The sequence below is a fragment of the Venturia canescens genome, chromosome 9 (assembly GCF_019457755.1).
Source record: "Venturia canescens isolate UGA chromosome 9, ASM1945775v1, whole genome shotgun sequence".
NCBI lineage: Eukaryota > Metazoa > Arthropoda > Insecta > Hymenoptera > Ichneumonidae > Venturia > Venturia canescens.
The window spans coordinates 17,738,898-17,759,919 of record NC_057429.1 but is presented as its reverse complement, the minus strand read 5'-3'; the positions used below and the strand labels follow the sequence as shown (position 1 = coordinate 17,759,919).

Sequence of the window (21,022 nt, the reverse complement as noted above, 5' to 3'; positions counted from 1 at the left end):
TTTGCAAAAAATCTCCATTTTTCCAACCGATCGAGATACGAGGTAGTAAAGTTGCTTTTTTCTTCGTTAACACTCACCGTAGTTTGGATCCTGATTCGCCGCGTGGATTCCCGAGGGACCTGGCATCAATCCTGAAAAAAAAAATCACATTTTTTTGCGTCATTAAGCAAATTCTTTCGAATTCTTCACCAATTTTCCATTCAAATTACTTTTTTTTTTTTTTTTTTTCAAAAACTTTACCTTGGAGACCCAAAAGCGCCGCTGGAAACGTGCTGCGATGATGTTCCATGGAATCATTGAGAATATCGCTTGGCTCTGTTTTCACGGAGTTGAGCATACCGTCGTTGTTCGACGTGTCCTCCTCGTTATCCGACATCGAATTCGAGTCCTCACCCGTCGACTGTGCCTGCGCAGGAAATGCCAAAGTTATTTTTCTCCATTTTCTCCCTTCGATCTTCATCCATCGCGTTGTTCGGCGCACATTCAAAACTTTTTTTGTCCACCGATCACTTTTTAATTGGCACTCGTTGCTTTAGCAAAATCGCTTTTTCACAGCCGTGCAATTTCGAATGAGAAAATAAAAAAATAATAAAACAAAGAGCGTTTAAATATTCAACTGCCAATTAAAATTCACTGTCGAGAGGAAAAAATTCGTTCCAGTTCAATTCCCAGATATTTTCTAACGTTTACACGATTTTGAGGTGTTGAAACTTCGCCAAAATTACCTGCACGTTATTGTTAGGTGTCGTGTGTATCGTTGGACCTCCTTCGAGTGCCTGGCCCAAAAGAGATTCCTGGAGATCGGACTTTTGTTCAACGTGATTGCCCATAGGTGGAGAATAACTTCTTGGTCTTTTTTGTGGCGGTGGACTCAAGCCACTCTCGTTAAGGTCTCCTCTTACGGAGTCCTGCCATGGATTTCTTGGTGTAACCTTCACGATCGAATGCAAATAAAATCGTAGCAGCGAAAATAATAAAAAAAAGAGGAGAAAAAAACGAAGTTGGTTGGAAAATAATGGTGAAAAGAAGAAAAACTTTGAATAATCGAAAATTGGTACGATTTCTCGAAATTTTAGTTTAATAAAATGATAGGAAAGGTTGAAAAGAGTCGAATTTGAACTTACCGGTGAACTGACATTGTTCCCGCTGGAGGCGGAAAGTGGTGGAATTTTGGAGGCTGCCGAGCCCCCGTTGACGTCAGCGAGGCCTCGGACCTGAAGCATTTGGGCGGTTTTGAGAAAGGTTGCGAGTTTTTCTTCCCCAACGTGGACTTCGCCGTGGTACATGAATCGTAGAAGCGACTCCATGTCGGACGAAGCCACATCCCGGAGTATTACAATTGGATGCTGGCATGGATTAGCCTGAAAAATAAGTATAAATATTCATGAAAAATCGATAAAGCAAAGAGCAATAATAAATATTCATATTAATACGGTATATTTTCGTGTGAGTTATACCGCTGTAAATAATCTCATTGAATTCGTTTTTCGGAGGACGAATAGCATTTAAAAACTGAAAATGAGTCAACGCTAAATTGACAGAAAAAAAATACTTCGTCGCTTGATTCACGCAGCAATGAAGTAAAATGAGCGACGTTTAATCCGGTTCCGTCTTACGTTCGACAAGCTCTTATATATCAGGCTGTAAATTTACTCTCTCTCTCTCAACTGGTAGTCAATCGTTGAATTTATTGTAGGCGTGCTCTGTTGAAAGTTTCGAGAAAAAAAAACGAAATGAAAAATTGTCCAAAAAAATGAGCCGAACCGAGCTTCGCTCGCTCGCTCGCGTGCTCAGATTTCTCGCTTCGTTACAGCGCACTTATTCCAGTCGAACTATTATTCAAAACTGGAGTACAGGGGTCACGTTAAAGAGTAATTTACATTGGCCAGGAAATGGGACACGTGTGCAATCGAGATTGAAGTTTTCGTTGAAATTTCAAGTCAAGAGTTTCACATTGACTCACACGGACTTCGCAGCAGCGAGCAACGAAACTTTTCGATAATTATCAGTCACGCCATTAATTATAATTAATTACGTAATGAGCCAGTCGAGCAGCTCACTCGCTCGCTCCGCGTAACCAAAATCTTTGTTAACTTCCGAGTAATCGACCAAGCGAGTTAACCGAATGAATATAACATTTTCGGAATCTCGATTTTGAGGAAAATGAAATTTCGTTTTGAAACTCCGTGAAATGAATAAACGAATATCCGAATATTTTCATAAATAGGCCAATCTTTGAGGCATAATTTCACTTCGACAGTCTCTCGACGAGTAATAACGAATAAAAAGCGACATTTTTAAAACTGCCGGATTTCGAATAGTACAGCAATTTACTGAAACATCATACGTTGATCTTTGCTCGTAGAAAACGATACTGCGCGCCCATAAAAAAGGAGAAAAGAGAGTGAAATTCGACGATACGAGGAGGTAAAAAATGACACGAAAGCTTTCTGTGACCTCGATAAAAAGATTTATAATATTCGGATAGTTGAATCACGAAAACGAAAACAACTGCGATCACACATTCGTGTGTACGGTACAACAAGCCGAAAGTGTTTCGAGCCCGAGTTTACAGCTGATGCTCAATCCCCGTGAATTAATCGTAACGACGTCGAATTATTGATTCTTCGAAGAATTCTCTCGTTGGTCCAGCAACGACACGAAAATACTTGGACGCTTGTGATTCGGTAGTGAGTGTAATACAAGAAGGGCAAACTCTGTTGCTTATCGACGTTATACAATTGAGGCTGAGCGACACCGCGAGCCAGAATAAAATAATACAAACGAAGCGGAGATCGTTCGCAGAAATTAGAGGATGGAAACGAGACAGAGAATTAGAGATGAAGTATTAAGGGAGCGATGGAACCGAGTCAGGGACATGTTAACTAATTCAATTAACGAGATGCTTGCTGACAAGCGAATGACATTCTGTCAATTATAAAGTAACGCGATTAAAGGATCCAATCAATAATTGATTGGAACGCCGCGATAAATTTGCACATTCGACAACATCGAGCCTCCGCATACATTCACGAGTCGATGCACAATTTGACGGAAAGTAGAGAGACGAAAATTAGACGAGGTGCGGGATGAGGAGGAGGAAATTGAAAAAAATATATTTTCCTTTCGAACATTTAAAAAATCATCTTCCTAATCATCATTTAGAATTCCCTTCAATTGAGAGTCGTCTTCGTTGTAAATTAAATGAATAAAATGTTATTGCTTCGATCGAAAAGAAAAGAAAGATGATCGTTGGGATTTTCTTCGGCCCTGCTCTGCTGTTCTGTTCCTTCGAATCGCTCATGTATCATTGCGGATGTTTATCAAATCTCGCGTACTCTCACGACACAAGTTACTTCTCACTAATGGCGGCAGGAGGATAAATTTAAAAAGTTTGTACGAGGTGTAGAGATACGAGACGTAATAGACACTGTGTACGGGAATGAATTAACGAACCGGCTACTCGATCAACCGGTCCTGCGAGCAACGTGGGCTTTCCTTATTACAATCCAAGCATTTTAGAAAGCGTTTTCTCGCGATATAACGAGATTCCATTGGGGCGTGTACGAAACTACGAAATTCGTCGTCACGTATTCTCTCTCGATTTATATAATTGTCGTATGTTTTATAAAGCGGAGGTTCGCTCATCGAGAGACGCGAAGCCAGCTCGATCCCGAGCTTCAATAACAATCATTGCATGCCTCTCTGAATCCACGTTCCAATACGCATTAATGCGGTGAGTTACACGCTGCGAATTCAATTATATTGAGTGCTCAGGACTGCACAGAACAAAGGCGATAGTTCAGTTCGCTTCCAATAATTAAGATTTCTTTCTGCAATTACGTACGAGGCTTTCCACTCGAAATTAATTATTTTTCGTCCAGGATTTTCCGCTCTCGAAAAAATCTATCAGCAGCTCAGCAACAGGGAATTTTCAGCCGAGGAAAAAAGCTCCGAAAATTCTTCGTTCAATGCCCCCCCTTCACGCGCTTCTTCAAGCTCGCTCATCTCGCTCATTCGGAATAGACCATACTCGTCTATACAGCACGTGAGATCGTGCGAGGAGGCTCGCATGTACGCGAAGCACCCTAACTAAAGCGTAAGTAGAAAAGTAGATACGACTGCATGGTTTCTGATCCGGTTATGCAGTCGAGAGAGCGCGGGCGTTCGCCAGTCATGGCTTCGCAAACATAGCGAGACTCTGGAGACGTATTGAAGTAATGAGAGTTCTCATATGAATATAATAATAAATAGTCACGCGTTTCGACTCCGGCAATATGGGAAAAGCGCAACTCGGACTTGTTATGAACGTCGGAAGGATCGATACGTCAAATGAAATATCACAGTTTCAGAATCGCGTTTCCGAGAAAGCCTGCTGTACAGACGTAACAGTCATTTTACATTTTTTCGATCTACTGAAATTTCAAAATTTTACTCAATATTTGACGTTTCGTTAGAAATCAACGTTTCTTGACACAAAAATCCAAAGCTGAGAAATTTTCGCGACGAACCTGAACATGGAAATTCCAAATGGGCATGCACAACAACAACGAGTTTGGGGTCGTCGGCTCCAAAATTTTTATGTACGAACGTTGTTTTTACCGTTGTTGGTATAATTATTCGATAATTGAGAGCATTCGTTAAAAAATCGAACGCGAAGAGGTCGAACGGAGCAAAGTTCAGGGTCGCGAGATTGGTAATATGAAAAAAGTCGATTATGCATGAGTTTTTTTGATGGGTAATGAAAAATGTTAACGCTCCACATGACGCTGTAAGGGGGTAATAAAGGATTTTTGGATTACACGTTGCACTGTGCGATGGCTCATGAATTTATTCGACGTAAAAATCTAGTAATGGGTAATGAAAATATTTTCCATTACAAAATGAAATGTAAAGAGTAATAAAAATGCTAATAATGCATTAAAAGAGCGATGCGCGTTATTGGTAAGCGTGACTGAGACGATCGGGGAAATGGGAATTCTTGAAAAATAAAAAATAGTAAAAGAGAGATGAAGCGTGTGTTGTTCGATCGAAAGGATCGAAATGACAGGCCGTACAGTGGTGTATACTAGACTGAATGCTATAAGGAATGCGAGACGAGTGACTACGCACTTCCGTCGATAAAAATACACGCAAGCAGCAGCCACCTTAATGCTCGGTTCTCTCATTCGCCCTTTCGTTTCTCTCGGTACACGCGCCGCGTGAATTACGCGCTCGAAATAAATTTTAGTGAGAAGCAAAAGACGTAGACGAGATGGAGAAGCGACAGAAGCGAAAAAACGAACGAAGCAACAAATGAGAAGCCCAACGAGACGAAGATTCATGGAACGGTGTGGGAGCGTTCATGAATATAAAAATGTGAAAAAAATATTCTTTGCCATTTCGTGCATTCGGCTGTACCGAATGAGCGTTTCTCAGTAATCTCCCCTCCCCCTCGCCCTCGTCATTATACCCAATGACAGAAATAACATCCGATTCATCTCCATGCTTCCGACGCCGTCCCAATAATTCGTCTGCTGCGACGACGAATATAATCATTGTGAAGAATCGCAGCAACTTTGAGAATAGAAGATTCAAGTTGGTCTCTCTCAAGTATCAATCCGCACTACGCTCGAGCCGATCGTCATTATTCTAGGAGTCATTGTCAGAAATTCGTCGCTGGTCTCTCGGAAGAAGATTGATAAAATGATAATCAGCGTGAGTTCCGAGTCTGAACGATTCGATGAAAGGAAACGTCAAAATGAGCGAACTCCGGGATACCGCGGAGTTACGAACGAGAAGCAACTCCGAGTCGCACTCGACTCGTGTGGGCTCGCGAGCAGGGAGCCTCGAAAACGAAGTAAAGACTTAAATTTCATTAGCGATGCGTATTCGAAAATGAAATAGTTCTCTCGGGGACTTTCGGAGCTTTACGTAACTAACTTAATTCGATTGAATGAAAATGCCAGGCTTTTAAATGAATACGAGAAAATGCGTTTGTTCGCCAACAGCGAGAGGTTGATGGTCGTCGAGCGCACGGTGGATTGCGTTCCGCCTAAGCTAATTCTCGTTTTAAAAGCAAAACAGTGTTAGGAGTTGGTCCACCGTCGTAGAGAGTACAATTATAATCGCGTTAGGCTCGGGGTTGCGGCCGTTCGCGCTCTCCGGCGATGGGGGAGCAGTGCAAGAGGAAAATCCGAGTATATAGAGAAGCGTGACGGAAATCAGAGCCCAAATGCTAGTTTTACACAGTCCGGGAGCTGGGAGGCGAGGCAAAGAGTGAGAAGTTGGATGGCGACGTGTACGTAGCGGAGAGCGAGTTATAGAGCCGAGGGAAGACGAGACTCTGGCTCTCGGTGCAGCGACGAGCACACATGCACTCGATATAGAAACGGGCAACGAGTTCTAAACTCGAGGAGACACACCCGCCGCGAGTGTGCGTTTGCTCATCTCGCCAGGAGCCACGAGGTGGCCTTAATTAGTCTCGCCGAGGAGAACGAGAGTTGAAGAAAACGAGTAAGAGAGATCGAATATTTAAGCTGCTACGAAACATATGTTTATTTTAAGGGATAATGATTCGTCGACTGTTGCAACAATCGAGGAAAAAGGAACGTGAAACAACGAAATACTATTGAGAATCAATAGAATCATTTCAACTGTCGAACGCTCCCTTTTTTTCTCAGCGAATAAAACTCATTTCCATGCTACTTTTCATTCACGCGTCTCCCCCACACTCTGTTTTTATTCTCATCGATTTCAATTCCGGTCACGCAGCCTATGTAAAGTGTGCGGCTCGAATTTTTTTATCGTCTTTCCCGTCGCCCGCCGCATCATACCGGAAATCGACACATTCGCGAAACTTTATTCCTCAGTTCGGAGAATTTTCGGAATAACTCAACCGTCTGGAGCCTGATGCTGTTCGCTCTTCGCACTTTTCTGACGGTCATGATTCCGCATCGAGGCCTGCTCGCGCGATCTTAAAGTCATGTATTATCCAGTGCTTCTTTAACGAGTATAAACATTTTTTTCACTACAGTTACGATATTGCATTGGTAAAAAAACATTTTTAACGTTACTAAATGTAACTCGACGAGCAATAAAAACACCGAAGCCTTAATATTATTAATGATTTTTAGTCTCGACGAGAAAAAATGTTGGAATTGTTAAAAAAAAAAAAAAAAAAAAAAAAAACGTTTCGACGACTGTTGCGAAACGAAGCTTGAAAAATCGTCAAATTCTTAAGACATTCGAGACTCTTCTTGTTTCTACCAACGAGAGAGAGACTCCAGCGGCGTAAGCAAAACTCACTAATGGTACTCGCAGCGGCATAATAATTAAATCCCCACTCCGATAAACACACAGATCGAGAAAACGATAGAAGAATTGATGTTTGAAGCGATACTACAGCCCCACCCCCGAGAGTGCCCAGAAGGAGGACCTCCTTCGAGTCTTTGGCCTCGTGTCTCGTTGATTGGACGCTCAAATTCTTGAATTACATATCCTAAGCTCATAAAGCGAAGGAACGTAGCGTACCTAAATCACGGAGACAGATGAATATGCTTACGCACAAGCCTCCTCGTGTGTCGGGAGCGCGCGCGGGTATATTCGTCGTTTTTATAAACACGCACTTATGGAAGAGAGAGAGAGAGAGAGAGAGAGAGAGAGAGAGGGGGGGGGGAGAGCTCATCCGCATGTATATTTTGTCTCATTTAAAATCTCCCTCCACTCCGGAGAGTCTTGGTCGCGTAACTATTTGGCTCTTTCCCTACTATAAAACCAGCGGGATCCGTCGAAATCGTTGTGACACGGAAAAAGCGTCAGCGAGCAACGCACTATTTATTATCCACAAATGTACAATGTATACGCTTACACGTAATGTCGCTTTCTATATATACATAATACGAGTTCTATATATACGACATCGAGTCGTACAAAAGGACGGAGAGCGCTTCTCGTTCTATCTGCGCGTTGGTCGAACACGAGGCTCGAGAGGTCTCTTTCGCTCTTATTTTTAGGTGGCGGATCACTCGACGTACATAACGCGCGCCCTCGCTCCTCCACGAGAACAAGGGTGTACGAGCCGTTACCGCGGCGCGTGAGTCAAAAACGGCGGGTGCACGCTCCCGCGCGTAGACGATGAAAAAAGCTACTGCACTGACGAAAAGAGCGTTCTTTGAGTGGAACGGATTCAATTTTCTTCTGCCGCAAAAGTTGTTGGGATAACTTCGTTATTTGTGGATAGTGAAGCGCTGAAACTTCGGCGGAGTCGACTCGATTTATTTCGATGCAACGAAACGTCTTCCAATTCCAAATCAATTCGTTCTTTGGGCTACTCGATCATCGAGATTCGGACGAATGTTTCTTCGAAACGAGACTATAAAGTGGGTGGAGTGGGAACAATAACAGGGACTTCGTAGGTTTCATAAAAAAATGTATAAATCGACGGATTCCCAGCTCAACCCACCTTACGACTAATCCGGGACGAGCCCAATCGCTTTTAATTGTAAACAATCGACGTGTTTAACTTGCCGGTACGAAATTTCGTCACTCGAGAGAAAAACTACACTGAAGTTAATTCCAGTTGAGTCGAATCGGCTCCGGGGAGCTGGGAACGCGATGTTTTTTATTGCTTTTGGCGATTAGGAAAGAGCGTTTCACAATTATTCTGAAAATAGAGCTGCAATTAACGGTTTTATTTTAAACGCCCAAAAGAAAAGCGGATGAAAAAAATAAAGCGGCAAAATGACGAGGGATTTTTACACGAAAAATGCCCGTTTTCAGTCCCCGATGCGTTCCATTTTGCAACTTAATTTTTCAATGTTTTTTCTCCCTTTTTCCTCACTTTTATTAAGTCATAAATACTCCGAGTAACTGATGCGTCATTCGACACGAAATTAGCTATGGGTATGTATAAATGTGCGTAATCTTCGTGCAGTATGGCTCAATTCTGTGTACAGGATGCCCAAAGCTATATAAATACGCACGCACCGTCCGGTGTATAACGATGTACACGCGTTAAACCTCGCCGACGATAATGTTTTTTTCTCGAGAATTAGAGAGAGAAAGATATCGAGAGTCAACGTCGTATAACGAAGCTCGTCGCGGTGGGCGACGATATAAATAAGTTTTCAGGCCCCGGAGGGATAATCCCAAACTCCCGGAGCACAGAGAAATTATTGTGTCGGAGTATTATACGCGGGAGAATTGAAGAAACGCGGAGAGAAACGGAGCGGGAGAAAAAGTCATTATGCCCAGTGGCTCGCGATGTTTCGAAAGACGAAAAATTGGAAAATTGATTTTTTAGGAAATTTAAGAAAAAAACTGAAGCGCCGGGCCCGTTGAATTTCCACATTTTTCACTCCGAGGAAATGTACTTCGAGGAAATTTCATAAGAAACTGTGTACGAACGCCCACGACGATGTGAAATTTTACCGATTCAATGCTTTCAATCGTTCATAACGATCGGAACATCCGAGCCACACGTATTTTGGTTTCCTGATAATAACGACTCTGCACTAATTGCAATAAACCTTGGCGCACTAATGAAATACCGGAGGGAACTATTCTGGTTAGAAATTGTATTCCGAACGCTCTAATTGGATGTGATACCCCGTTGCCAATTGATTTGTAATATTATTCTTTGTAATCAATCGGTCCGAATGAATAATTCTGCGATTCGAACAATAATGATAAAGCCTCCGAAATACACACGCGCGAGGGAATGTTTCGTGATGTTTCATGTTGAATCTGCATGAATGACGATGTTAAATTCATCGATTAGATACGACGAGATTTTATGCAGTTTTAAAAACTCCAGAAATTCGTGATTTCCAACCAAAGACTATTAAAAGCCTCAAAAGTTACCGAAAAACATGAAAAATCGTGGTGGTATAAGAAAAACAAATTTTGCTGCTAAGTACTGCTTCGTGACACCGTCAAATCGTCATGCAATATTTTTTTACGATACGTTTCCACACCCTATCGATTTATTTCTCGAGGAAAGCCTATAAGTGCCCCGGATATTCGGTCTCCCTAATATTTTTCGTCCGGATATTAACGCGTGGGAGTGACTAAAAACGTGGCTGAAAGGAGACACGACGAGACAGCGAATAAAAGAGAGAACGCGAGACTCTCAACACGAATTAATCAAAGAGACGTTTTTCGGTCGATGAAGTACGTTTCTTGCTCTCCCTCTTTCGATTTCAACACGCACGTTCCTCCATTAATGCAAAAGCTCCTTAATTACCAATAACACGAATTCTGATTTTTATTCTCATTTCCTACTAGCGTGAGCTCATTCTTTGTCGTGATTGAGCACGAAAACATAATGCACCGAGGAATAATACGAGTCTGCCATGAAAATCTCTTTATGCACGTACTTTTTTTCTCATAATATTCCCAAAGCATTCGACCAATGAAACGGTTTTATATTTTTTATTAATCAAAATTCATCAACCGCTAAATATCACGTGTCATAATTCCAAATAATTTGATTTTTGGCCTGATTTGTATTCTCGCTCATTGGAGTTACGAGCTACGAAAAATTCAATGCGACCCAAAACAAATGAATTCCTGGATTTTGGAGAAAACTCAAATCTTCATATCCAAGTAATTCTGCAGTTCGTCCTCAATTCGTTCAATGAATTTTGAAAGGGGTCGAATGAACACGAAACGCTGGTATGCCATTAAGGAAATTCAATGTTCGTCGCAAAACAATCTTCATCGTCGAGCAAAGTCTGAATGATTCGCATCGCATTTGAAAAGTGTAATTCAATATTGCAGTACTTCAACCTCGTCATGAAGTATTCGAATTACAACATACGAAGGAACGCAAGCGAAACAACTAAAATGGTTTGGTCAGCAAGAACATTCTCAAGGGAACTTGACAAATGTTGTTTTTACCAATGAATTCAAACGCTTTTGTCAATCTTTTGAATAATTTTGTCTCTCATTTTCATTCTCATATTGTTTCGAAGTTATACACAGTTTCGTATCATACTGGATTTGATAAAGCAGTGGTGATAGAGTACAATATCTACAATGGAAATGACAGTGTACAAGCGAATTAACGAGGGCCTTGCGAGCTCGTGCCTAAACGTCTGCGTCATCGCGTTAGTTACTCATCGGGCGCGACGGTGCTGCTGTTATTGCTGTTGCGAGTTAACCGTGAAGCAATAACATTGTGTACGTGTGTTGAAAAAAAGACGGCTCGCGTATGCGTGGATGTGAGCGATACTGATGCACGAAAGAGGCAAAAGGCTCACGAACGGATCGTTGATCCCGCGGGTGTTCTCTGAGCGGGTTGACACGCGATCGAGAAATCAACGCTCCCCGAGAGAAGCAGTCAGGCAGCATGCGTTCTCCTTTGCCAACGATTAATAAACACCAAAAAAACTATAAAGAAAACACCCGGGATAAAATAATGGGAGAAAAACATTTCGTGAAAAACTTACAGAAACGATTTATTCTTACGATTCTATCTTTGTATGTAGCCAAAAGAATTTCCCGAGTTTTCCACCCACCGAGACAACGCGAATCGTTCTTTAAGTTTTTCGCGTTGATACGAAAATGAGAAAAATGAATTTCTCTCCTGACGAGATATTCAATCAATTGATTGAAAAATAGCTCGTAGCATCGTAGAGCATAAAGCAGTGGTACGGTACGTGCGTATACACGCGAGTTTTTGAATATTCGATCGATATATTATTGATAAATATGAGAGTCGAATGGCTGGTTCGGCGTGAAAAAATCATTCCCAACTCATCATATAATGATGTTTCGAGCAATAATTTGATGGTTCGATAAAAAATGGGGCTAAATAAAGGCGTATTTGTAGCGCAGTGAAGTTCGATCGTCATCGTTTAATTGCTCGAGATAAAAAAAAAAAAAAACACACAAAAACGAAAATAAAATGTAATGCGATCGAGCGTCGAATGAGAAACTCGAACGTTGTCCTCGGAGTCCAAACACCTGCGTTTATTTTTCGTAGTAATTGTCTCAGAGGTCGATGCAACTGCGTAGAAAATAATGGAGAAATATAGCTGCGGTATGAACGGGCAGTTGTGCTTGTGCATGAGAGAACGAAATAAATATCGAAACGTAAATAGCTTTCGATTTCCTTTTTCGTAATAGTGAAAACAAAAAGCACTCGGAGCCCTCTGTGTTTGACATGAAAATGAATCGAAAGACGGATCGCGCGCGCACCGGTCTAGGCGAAATTCTAGCGAAGCAGGAGAACGAAGAGAGCTAAAAGAGACAACGATATTCCCCGTTGAACGTGACGTAAAATATAGTTTCAAGTTTTAAATAGAATAGTTATAGAGTGAAATTGGATGGAGAGCGAGACGACGGAATAAAATTACATTTTGCTCGATTTATTCACGAACTTCGAACTTCCCGCGATTCACACACACGCGCGCGCACGGACCTCGTCCCACGGCGCATATCAATCTTCTCGTGAGAATCATCGTAATTAACGATTTTTAGTGCTCGAACGACAATTCTAGGACGAGAAAAACTTAACGAAAGATAAAAATTGAATTTATTGCGTTGTAGAAAAATGAATACGAGTCCGATACAAAGTCTCGCCGGAGACTCTTCGCATAAGTAGGCTGCGCGATAAAACTTTTTTTTAATATACATACGTCAAAAAAACATTCACACACGCGCGCGCGCGCGCGCGCTCACGGAGAAGAAAAAGATCGATGCAGAGTTTAATAAAACTATTCCAAATGTGTGCTGCATAATCACATCCTCCGTGCCTGTGTATTTTTACACACACATTTTTATACGTTCGTTTCTGTGTTGTGTATGTGAACATCGCAACAACGATCTTATCTCGGAGCTAAGTAACGTCGAACACTTAAAATCAATTAGCGAGCGAACGCCTCGATTAGAAAGTCGTCGAGGATTCCTGCTCGCGTACAATGTCTCTTCTCCGTTCTGTATCATGCATCCGGCCGTGTTTTTTTCTCCATTCAATCTCATTCCACTACTCGGCAGTGTCACATTTTGGTCCACATCGTTGCTAAAGTAACCGAAAAATATGATTTTTCATGTCAACTCCGAGGCGAATTGGCACCGGGGATTGTTATGCTAATAAATACAAGTTCTACGATGTTGAATTTTAAATGAGCCTCGAATAAAATCTCGGCATTAAAAACTCGAATTCAACTCTCCGTCTTTCTCTATATATACCTGGCTCGAAAATATTTCTCGGTTTACCAAGCAGGAAGAGACATTTTTTCCTAGTTCGTTCTACAAAGCACACAAATGAGATTCGAAACTTTAATTGCCCTCGATAATAATTGTTGTTGCTGTTCGTTAAAGTGACAAATAATTTTATTGCCGACTCCGCGGCTCCATCCTCGTTCTTTGTAATCAGGAGAAAACGAATTTCCTGTAGAGCCCAAATATCCGTCAAATTTTATCTCGAATGCGAGAACAAACGATTTTATAAGTTCGTTAACGATTCCTGGAGGAACGGACGCTTTCAATGTCCTCCTACAGACGGCATTCGATACGTTAACGATTGATGTGCTTCGAAAATCTTCGCGGTAGCCAAGCACGGTAGTGGCTTGTCGACAGGCCCGAATGATCGATCGTTTATTGGCTTTTCATCGTCGACAACTTCTCGTTACCTCTTTCACAACTGCGAGAGGACTTTGAAGCAAAGCCCTTCGTTGAACCGATGCTTTTTTTTTGGTGTTACGATACACGAACACCAATCCCAATCGATGTGGCTGCGACCACAGTCGACGGTTTCTATTCAATCTTTTTTATCAATATATTCGATAAAAAAAAGACTTTAGCTTAATTTGCATTGAAATTGAGCTTTAAAAATGTTTTTTCGAGTTCACGAAATGTTTGATGACTGAAAATATCGAAAATGTCGCGGTTTACAAATAGATTCGATTGGCCAAAAACAAAGCGACGCAGCGCAGCAGATCGAGCTCGTAAAACATACGGTGAGTCAAATCCTCATTGTATTTCGAAGGTCGTTCGATTTTCGTTCTCTTCGCGAGCGGGCTTTGTGATGCAAATGAAACCGGAAGTTCTTCCCAGACGCTGTCCGTCTCGACGTCTCCTGCGTGTTTCCATCTCCCACTAAATTTCACCCCTGTCTCGTGTCTCCCATCGTTTATATGCGTATCTACACAACGCGAATTTCAGCCTCATGATCAGACACGTATATAATTGCCAGTTATCCACAGTCCCGACCTCGCGCACGCACGTTGACGTGTTTGTCGTGCGGAATTCCCGATTGCAAATTTTAGCCTCGAAGCTGAATAACGTTTTCGTCATTTCGAAAAATTCGTTACAAATCCTCGGATCATGAAACGGAATCATCAAAGTTTCATAAATTTATACATTTCCATGGTTTTTCGCGGCTTCAGTTTTCCAGGAACTCCACAAAAATCAAACAATCACGAATCGAAATCAATTTATTTGACTCTCCTTCATCGCCAGGTTTTCCAACCTTCTCGATCTTCGAGGAAATATTTTCTTCGTGAAGCGATAAAATCTGGGTAATTTCTGTCCTGATCGATTAAAAAATTGGAGAAAATAAATACTTTTCGAGCACGGCCATTTCGATTGATCGCGTCGCGGTATTGGGGAAGAGAATTTATCGAGGCTGAGTATGCAGCTGGAGGCACGTTTTCTTGAGATTCATCACGACCGTTTCCTTTGATGGCGGATATTAGTTACGTCTAATGAACACGCGACATATTTCTACTTTCACGATATCCATCTCTGCCTATAAAATACTGAGGAGAATACGCGAGGAGTTTACGTTTATTATACAGTTTTGTAAATGTTAGTGTTAAAATACCGTACTATGCGAGTAGTTTTTTTAACGCCATCAAAAGTTTCACTTGTATGAATACTTGAATTTAAATCACTTCGAAACGAATATATTTCCGTTCGCTTTCACCTCCATGAGAAAAGGTGCAGTCATTTCGGAGATGAAATTGCCAGCAATTTGAAGGAAGCTCCTCGAAAATGTCATTCGAAAAGCGCCTTAAAAGTTGGTCAACTGCGATAAAGCAATGAGGATTTCGGCGCATGAAAGTGCAAAGTTACAGTGTCCTGGCCAGCTTTCCAGCGACACTTTGGAGCAGTGCCCACGAGACGGCAGGGTTCCTTTGAGATCCAATTTGAAGTCCGATTTTATAATAAGAATATGGGAAAACATGATTGAACTTCCGGAAGACTCCAATCTCCGCGGCTCTCTTTTTTTCTCAATTATATTTCGTGAAACTTTCACCTTTTACAGCTACGAGTTGGGGCCGCGATAAGAAGAGAATTGTGCGTTAACGGATTGAAAAAATGTCGGATTGCTCGATTCGATTCTGATCGCGGCGAGCGTCACCGAGATGCAATTTTCGTCGAGGGAAATGAAGCTTTCTTAGAAGGAAATTGGGGGGGAATGAGATCCGCAAAAGTGGTGACGTACCTTGAGTAATCTCCGGAAGTAGGGGCTGCAGGCTGAAAGGACGACCTTGTGCGCTGTGAAGCTACTGCTGTCGCATGCGAGTGTGACGTCGACGAAGTCTTCCTCGTCCAGTAGATGCCTGAACGAGCTGAGTATGCTGGACTGGAAGTCGTTCCATTTAAGGGCGTATTGTTGCTCGCCACTCGACGAGGACGACGAGGCCGCCATGGCGTCCGTCCCCCCGGGACCCGCGGCCGAGGGCACCAGAGGTGCTATTGTGCCCGCGCACTCCTCGACTCTTCAGTCTCCCAATCTCTCTCCCCCGTTATTCGCGCCCTTCTCTTCGCTCTCGCACTCACCCCACTCAGCCCTTTTATATTTTCACCCTTTTTTTTTAACCGACAAAAACAAACACTGACTTTTTGGAATATCTCGGTCTCCCCCCCCCCCCCCCCGCGCCGCTCTCTTCCGGTCGCCTCGCTCGCCGAAACGAGACGAGCTTGATACTTCGCGACGAGGAAAAAGCGCGGGGACGAAGACGAGTAAATGCGTGTTACGAAACTCCTGAACCGTTTCCTACTTATCGATTCTTCGTGCACTCACAATTTTTATTATTTTGTACTCGGAGGCAGCTGATGATCCAATGTGCCACGATGAAAACAGTCTTGTATACCTGAAACGAGCGAGAGTTTTGCCGATTATGTTGGTGATTAGTTTCGGTCGATAGACTGAAAAATAGCGGAAAATTCTTGCCTTGAAAGGGCCTTCGTTCACGATTTTTTCTTACCTTGTGACGCCGATGAATAAAAAATGCTCCTCCCACGCTCTGGGGTTGTCAAAATTTTAAATTTCTTTTGGTCTCTTCGGAAGATTCGTTATCACTTGATTTTACAAACGCACAGCGGACGTGAATTATCCCTCGGATATTGAGTTCTACCGAAGCCGATAGAACGCGTCATATTTTTGTCATTCGATTGTAAATAGAAACACGCTTCGTTTTCGTACTCGTGTCTCTCGACGATGATGATTTTGCTGAAATTTTCACCACTCTGATCCTCCTCGATGCTGTCCTCGTGTAGCATTCCCCTCCCTGTCCGTCCACCGCTCGTCGAATAAACTTTTCAACTCCTCCGATCGATTTCGAACGTGCACCTCACTATTTACTCCTCCCGCAACGTCCCAGCTCACCACTCGAGTCTTTATTCTCACTCTCTTACGCTCACCTCTCTCGCCTCGCCGCTAGCCGAGCCGCCGCCGGAGTCTCTTCTCGTTTCTGGATAAACACAAATGAGAGAAACAGATTAAATGGACAGTTTGAAGTACGAAAAACTTGCCTATTATGCGATCCAAGAGGGACTTTTTATGCTCGTTCCGAAGTTTACTGGTATTTAGATCGGGAAAACTGAGCATTGTCGGCATTAGGGAAGAAAATTACTTTTTAGAGACGTTTTACCACGTATTTACCGGATTTTTAACGTTGTTTAACGAAATTGAGATTTTTTATTTTCTGTTTCAATGATTAATTTGGTTTTATTTCATAATTTTCGCGGAATATTCGATTTTTATGATTTTTATTCGCTCCATGATGTAGTTCGAGGGTAATCCTGCGAAATTTCGATTCCTCGATCTTTGGTGTTTCTTCGTTTCTCATTTTTTCTCGATCAATTTTTCCGTAATCGTCCCATCGATCCCTTTTCACTGTCGTGTTTCGTATTGTTTTCTCAGCTCGAATTTGAGCGTTTTGACCGAAGGTCGCGTTGCGTAATATCGAACAATGCGGAGCGTTGAGTGTCATCTGTCCAGCGTTTATTGTTCGCAGCACCGAAGGCTGATTCATTATTTTCGATAAATTTTCTATATTCAATTGGCGTCTCTCGTAACAAACGCGGTTTTACGCATTTTCTCAATCTGGGAATACAAACAATGAACGAAATGCAGAGAGAGAATGAGAATGGTAAGAAGGATGAGCGGGGTTTTATCGTCTCATGAATGAAATGGAATTCGAGGGCGCTTCGCGTCCCCTTCCGACCTTCACACGCACACACGCACACACACCGTCGCTCAGTCTTTTGGTTAATCGATTCCGTCCGTTCCACCATTTCCCAGCTCATTTCGTGTGTCCAAAATAGTCCTAAAAATTGAGCATTTCCATTTTGATTGTTACTTCTTAAATGTAAAATCGTCTGATAAAAGTTTGTACGAGGATTCGAGCGATTGGGAATTGAGGCAGAAATTTGGTCAGATTTTCAGTTGGAATTGTCCGTTGAAAATGCGAGGAAATTCAGGGAGCAGCGAGTCGACGAGCAAATGTTATTAGAGTTCGTTGGTATAAGTAATTGGCGATGCGTGACGCGGGTCGTAGTTTCTCGTTGGGATTTCGGTGTAGAACGTACGAAAGTGCGTGCCTGAGTGACATTACGCGGGAGCTGTATACGCACACGAAAGCAATTTATATCGAAATAGTAACGCGCATGAAGGAAGGTTCACGCGAAACAATCAATCGGAGCTTTTACTCTCGATATTCGTTGGTAACAACGTGCAACGTTTTCGCTTTGAAAATAAAACTCTCGTGGATCGAACCACGTGTGCGTGAGTTTGCGAGTGTGCGCGGATCACTATTTGTCCGAAGGAAGGAGAGCCCGGAGCTGTCGCAGTAATGAATGACGATAATCGAAACGCACACGAGCACGAACGGGAATAGGCAGCCACCTTCGCCAGGCAGCGACTTTCACCTTGGATGTGTATGTTTTAACCGAAACGTGTGTACACCGGAGGAGAGCGTACTGCGAGTAGAGAAAGAATTACGAAATTTTCGCCCTCCCATCGTCGGCCCTCTTCTCCGGAGGTCGAGAAATCAAGACTCAACCTTTGAAACAAACTCCTCGTGGTAATGTGAGTTGATGGAGGAAGATACTACAAGCCTGGTTCGCTCACTCGATATGGAAATCGACGGCTCGAATAATCGGGCAGAGCTTCGTGAAATTGAGAACTGAAAGATTCTTGTTCGTGGACTTGAACGATAATGTCTTCGTCAATGGCACGAGTTCGTAATGTCAAAAGTTTTTTTTATCAATGGTCAAAAGAGATTATTGTTTTTGGAGATTCCAGTCGAAGAAGGTAAATCGATAATGTTCCACGTGCATTATTTCGAGTGTATCCACGCTCGTCACGACCGCTACCGGTTGATGACCTTTTCATAATTTCCCTCTCTCTTTCTCTCTTCTTATTTTCCTCTTCGGTTATGGGGAATTTATAGCCGCACTTGGACTTTGAACCATTGTGGAATTTGGCCACACGTCGTGTGTATTACGATAACGTAATTAGCGTCGATCTTTGTACCAAGGAGACTGTGGAAATTTACCGAAATATCGTCACCTCGAAAAGCCTCCCGGCGAGTTTTCCATGCTTCGTTGGTATAAACCGAAATTGCGGCTTGATTCAGACACGAGCTTTTTTCCTCTTCGGAGACTGAAGCTTCCAATGAGGATGTTTCAGTCTCCGTTTCCCCTCGAAAAATGAGCACTGGAATGTAGAACTAATTAGCCGAGTGCGATTCGGAAACGAAGCCCCGAATACGGAGACAGTAGTACAAAAGTATTTGGAAGTTCAATGCAGCCGAGGCTGAGGAATCTCGTGAATTCGAGGTGTGGCACTTCCACGCTCGTCTCTTCTCCACCTGCGAAAAATCTAAGCATTCTCTGTCATTTCGTGCTCTTCTGAGTCTCCGTTCCTCGCTTCTCTAATCCCTCGTATTCTCCCCTCGCGTATCCAAACACGATTCTCATTTCGACCTACAGGCTAACTCGTCTCTCCCTTCCTTCATTTCTTTCTTTTTGCCCCCCACTTTCGTCATTCCTGTTCTCAGTCGAGATCTCCGTCTCCTTTTTTTTCTCCCCTCCGAGGAAGCCCCGGAGCACGCATACGGAGCGACACGCACACGACGAACGTGAATGCATAGAGATATCAGTACGAAATGTTCTGTGCTGCTGCTGCTGCTGCACAGCAATTAAGCTTCGCTGAGATTAATCGATGCCATCCGCGCGCGTCCCAACCCTCTTATCGACCCTTCCCCCACCGCTGACGCGCCGCTCAACACTTGTGTCATTCGACGATCTTTCCTCCCTGCTTTTGCTCGTACACAGCTATATCCACGTTAGTAAAAAAAATTCTCGTAGCTTTTCATCTTTACTGACGTTATTAATCCTCCTCCTCGTACATATCCGACGTTGTAGCTCTCACGTGGCTCACACCAATTCTGCCAGCGTATTTATACTCTCGAATCTATTTTTTTCCTCGATTCCCCTCGCCGCCGTTTCGTCGGACGATCGGTGAGCTCACTTTTTTCGTTTCTAACGAATTTAAAGGAGGCTCGATCGCTTCTACTGATACCGGATGAGAAATGCCTCGACCAACTTTGTTAATATCTTTATACACGTTTATTCGAAAAGATTAAATACAGGTACGTATCCGAACGCGTACGCGTGGGATTGAGACTCGTCGAGCGTATTATACCGGAGAAAGGCGACACGCCGAACATTCCATACGCATCCGTCGATGCCTCCGTGTGCTGTACTGCGCGTCAAAGCAGCGCTACCGTCAGAGTAAAGGAGAGAAGAGCGCAGAAAAAGAGTGAGAAAAGCTTTTTACTCTCTACATTTTTCTGTCTCTTCGATCGTGAGGGAGATGAAGACGAATGTGACGGTACATAGCCACGGTCGTAAAGTACTTTTTTCAACGAAAATCTCTTTTCTAAAGCCCGAAAGAGGAACGCGGACGGTCATTCGCTCGTTTCGTCGGATAAGAAACAGAATTAACATAATAAGAATGAATAAAATATGCAAAATGATTGTTGAACGTTGAATCGCTGGTGAGCCGAAGCGTCGAATCAAACGTCTTCGAACTGCGCGTAGCATAAATTCTGCGAGAGATTGGAAAATCGAATGAATATTTAACACTGGAATTGTGCGTCGGGTACGAATAATTTTTCTATTAATTCCATTTCTCTTTTTGCTCCTCCCGATTGAGCATTCGTTCAGGCGAAAAATAATCGGAGCATTTTCTCCAGTCTGCCGGAGGAATCGACTCGAACGTCTTTCTCAATCCGACTGTACGAGCAATAAATCCTTAATAATGATCGTCCGGTATTCCCACGTGAGTTTCAATCAGGTAGCGACCATATAAATATGGCAAATGAGAGGGATGGGGATAATATAGGCAGGAGTATATCCAGTAATACCGGAATTAGGACACGATTGCATACACGAATGGACAGCAATTGAAACTGAGAGGTACAATTTTTATTTTATTTCCTTCCTTCTTCGTCGCAATGCCTTCTCTCTCTCTCTCTCTCGCTCCGTCTCGTTTCCTCTGGGGAAAAACGGGAGGGCGAAGGGTCGTTTGAGCGTGGATCGGTGCATGAAATGCTTACGAATGACAGGGGGGATGAGTGGAACCGCACATATTGCTATTACGTGGCCCTCGCTCGTGTGTATTCGTTTATGTGTACGAAAGCTTACATATACAGAAAATGATAATATTCATATACGGAGAGAAAGAGAGCCGAGGGCGCTCCGCGTCCCTTTTCTTAGAGATCCTTCGGACCTTTTG

At 42.9% G+C, this 21,022-nt stretch overlaps 1 protein-coding gene across 10 annotated transcripts in view; it reads right to left on the bottom strand.

The window, feature by feature from the left end:
• ab (abrupt) overlaps nt 1-21,022 on the bottom strand; it is a 62,361-nt gene that overhangs the window by 27,548 nt on the left and 13,791 nt on the right. For 8 of the 10 annotated variants that reach the window (XM_043427691.1, XM_043427696.1, XM_043427693.1 and 5 more), the window contains exons 2-7: nt 16,203-16,688; nt 15,437-16,088; nt 1,125-1,361; nt 726-932; nt 241-406; nt 78-131 (exon numbers count right to left, since the gene is read on the bottom strand). In XM_043427691.1, the coding sequence (XP_043283626.1) occupies nt 78-131; nt 241-406; nt 726-932; nt 1,125-1,361; nt 15,437-15,643 (871 nt within the window). In that variant the 5' untranslated portion in view covers nt 15,644-16,088; nt 16,203-16,688. Of the gene's footprint in view, nt 1-77; nt 132-240; nt 407-725; nt 933-1,124; nt 1,362-15,436; nt 16,089-16,202; nt 16,689-18,776; nt 18,799-21,022 lie in introns of those variants that run through there. The other 2 variants (XM_043427697.1, XM_043427698.1) reach the window with 2 other exon arrangements.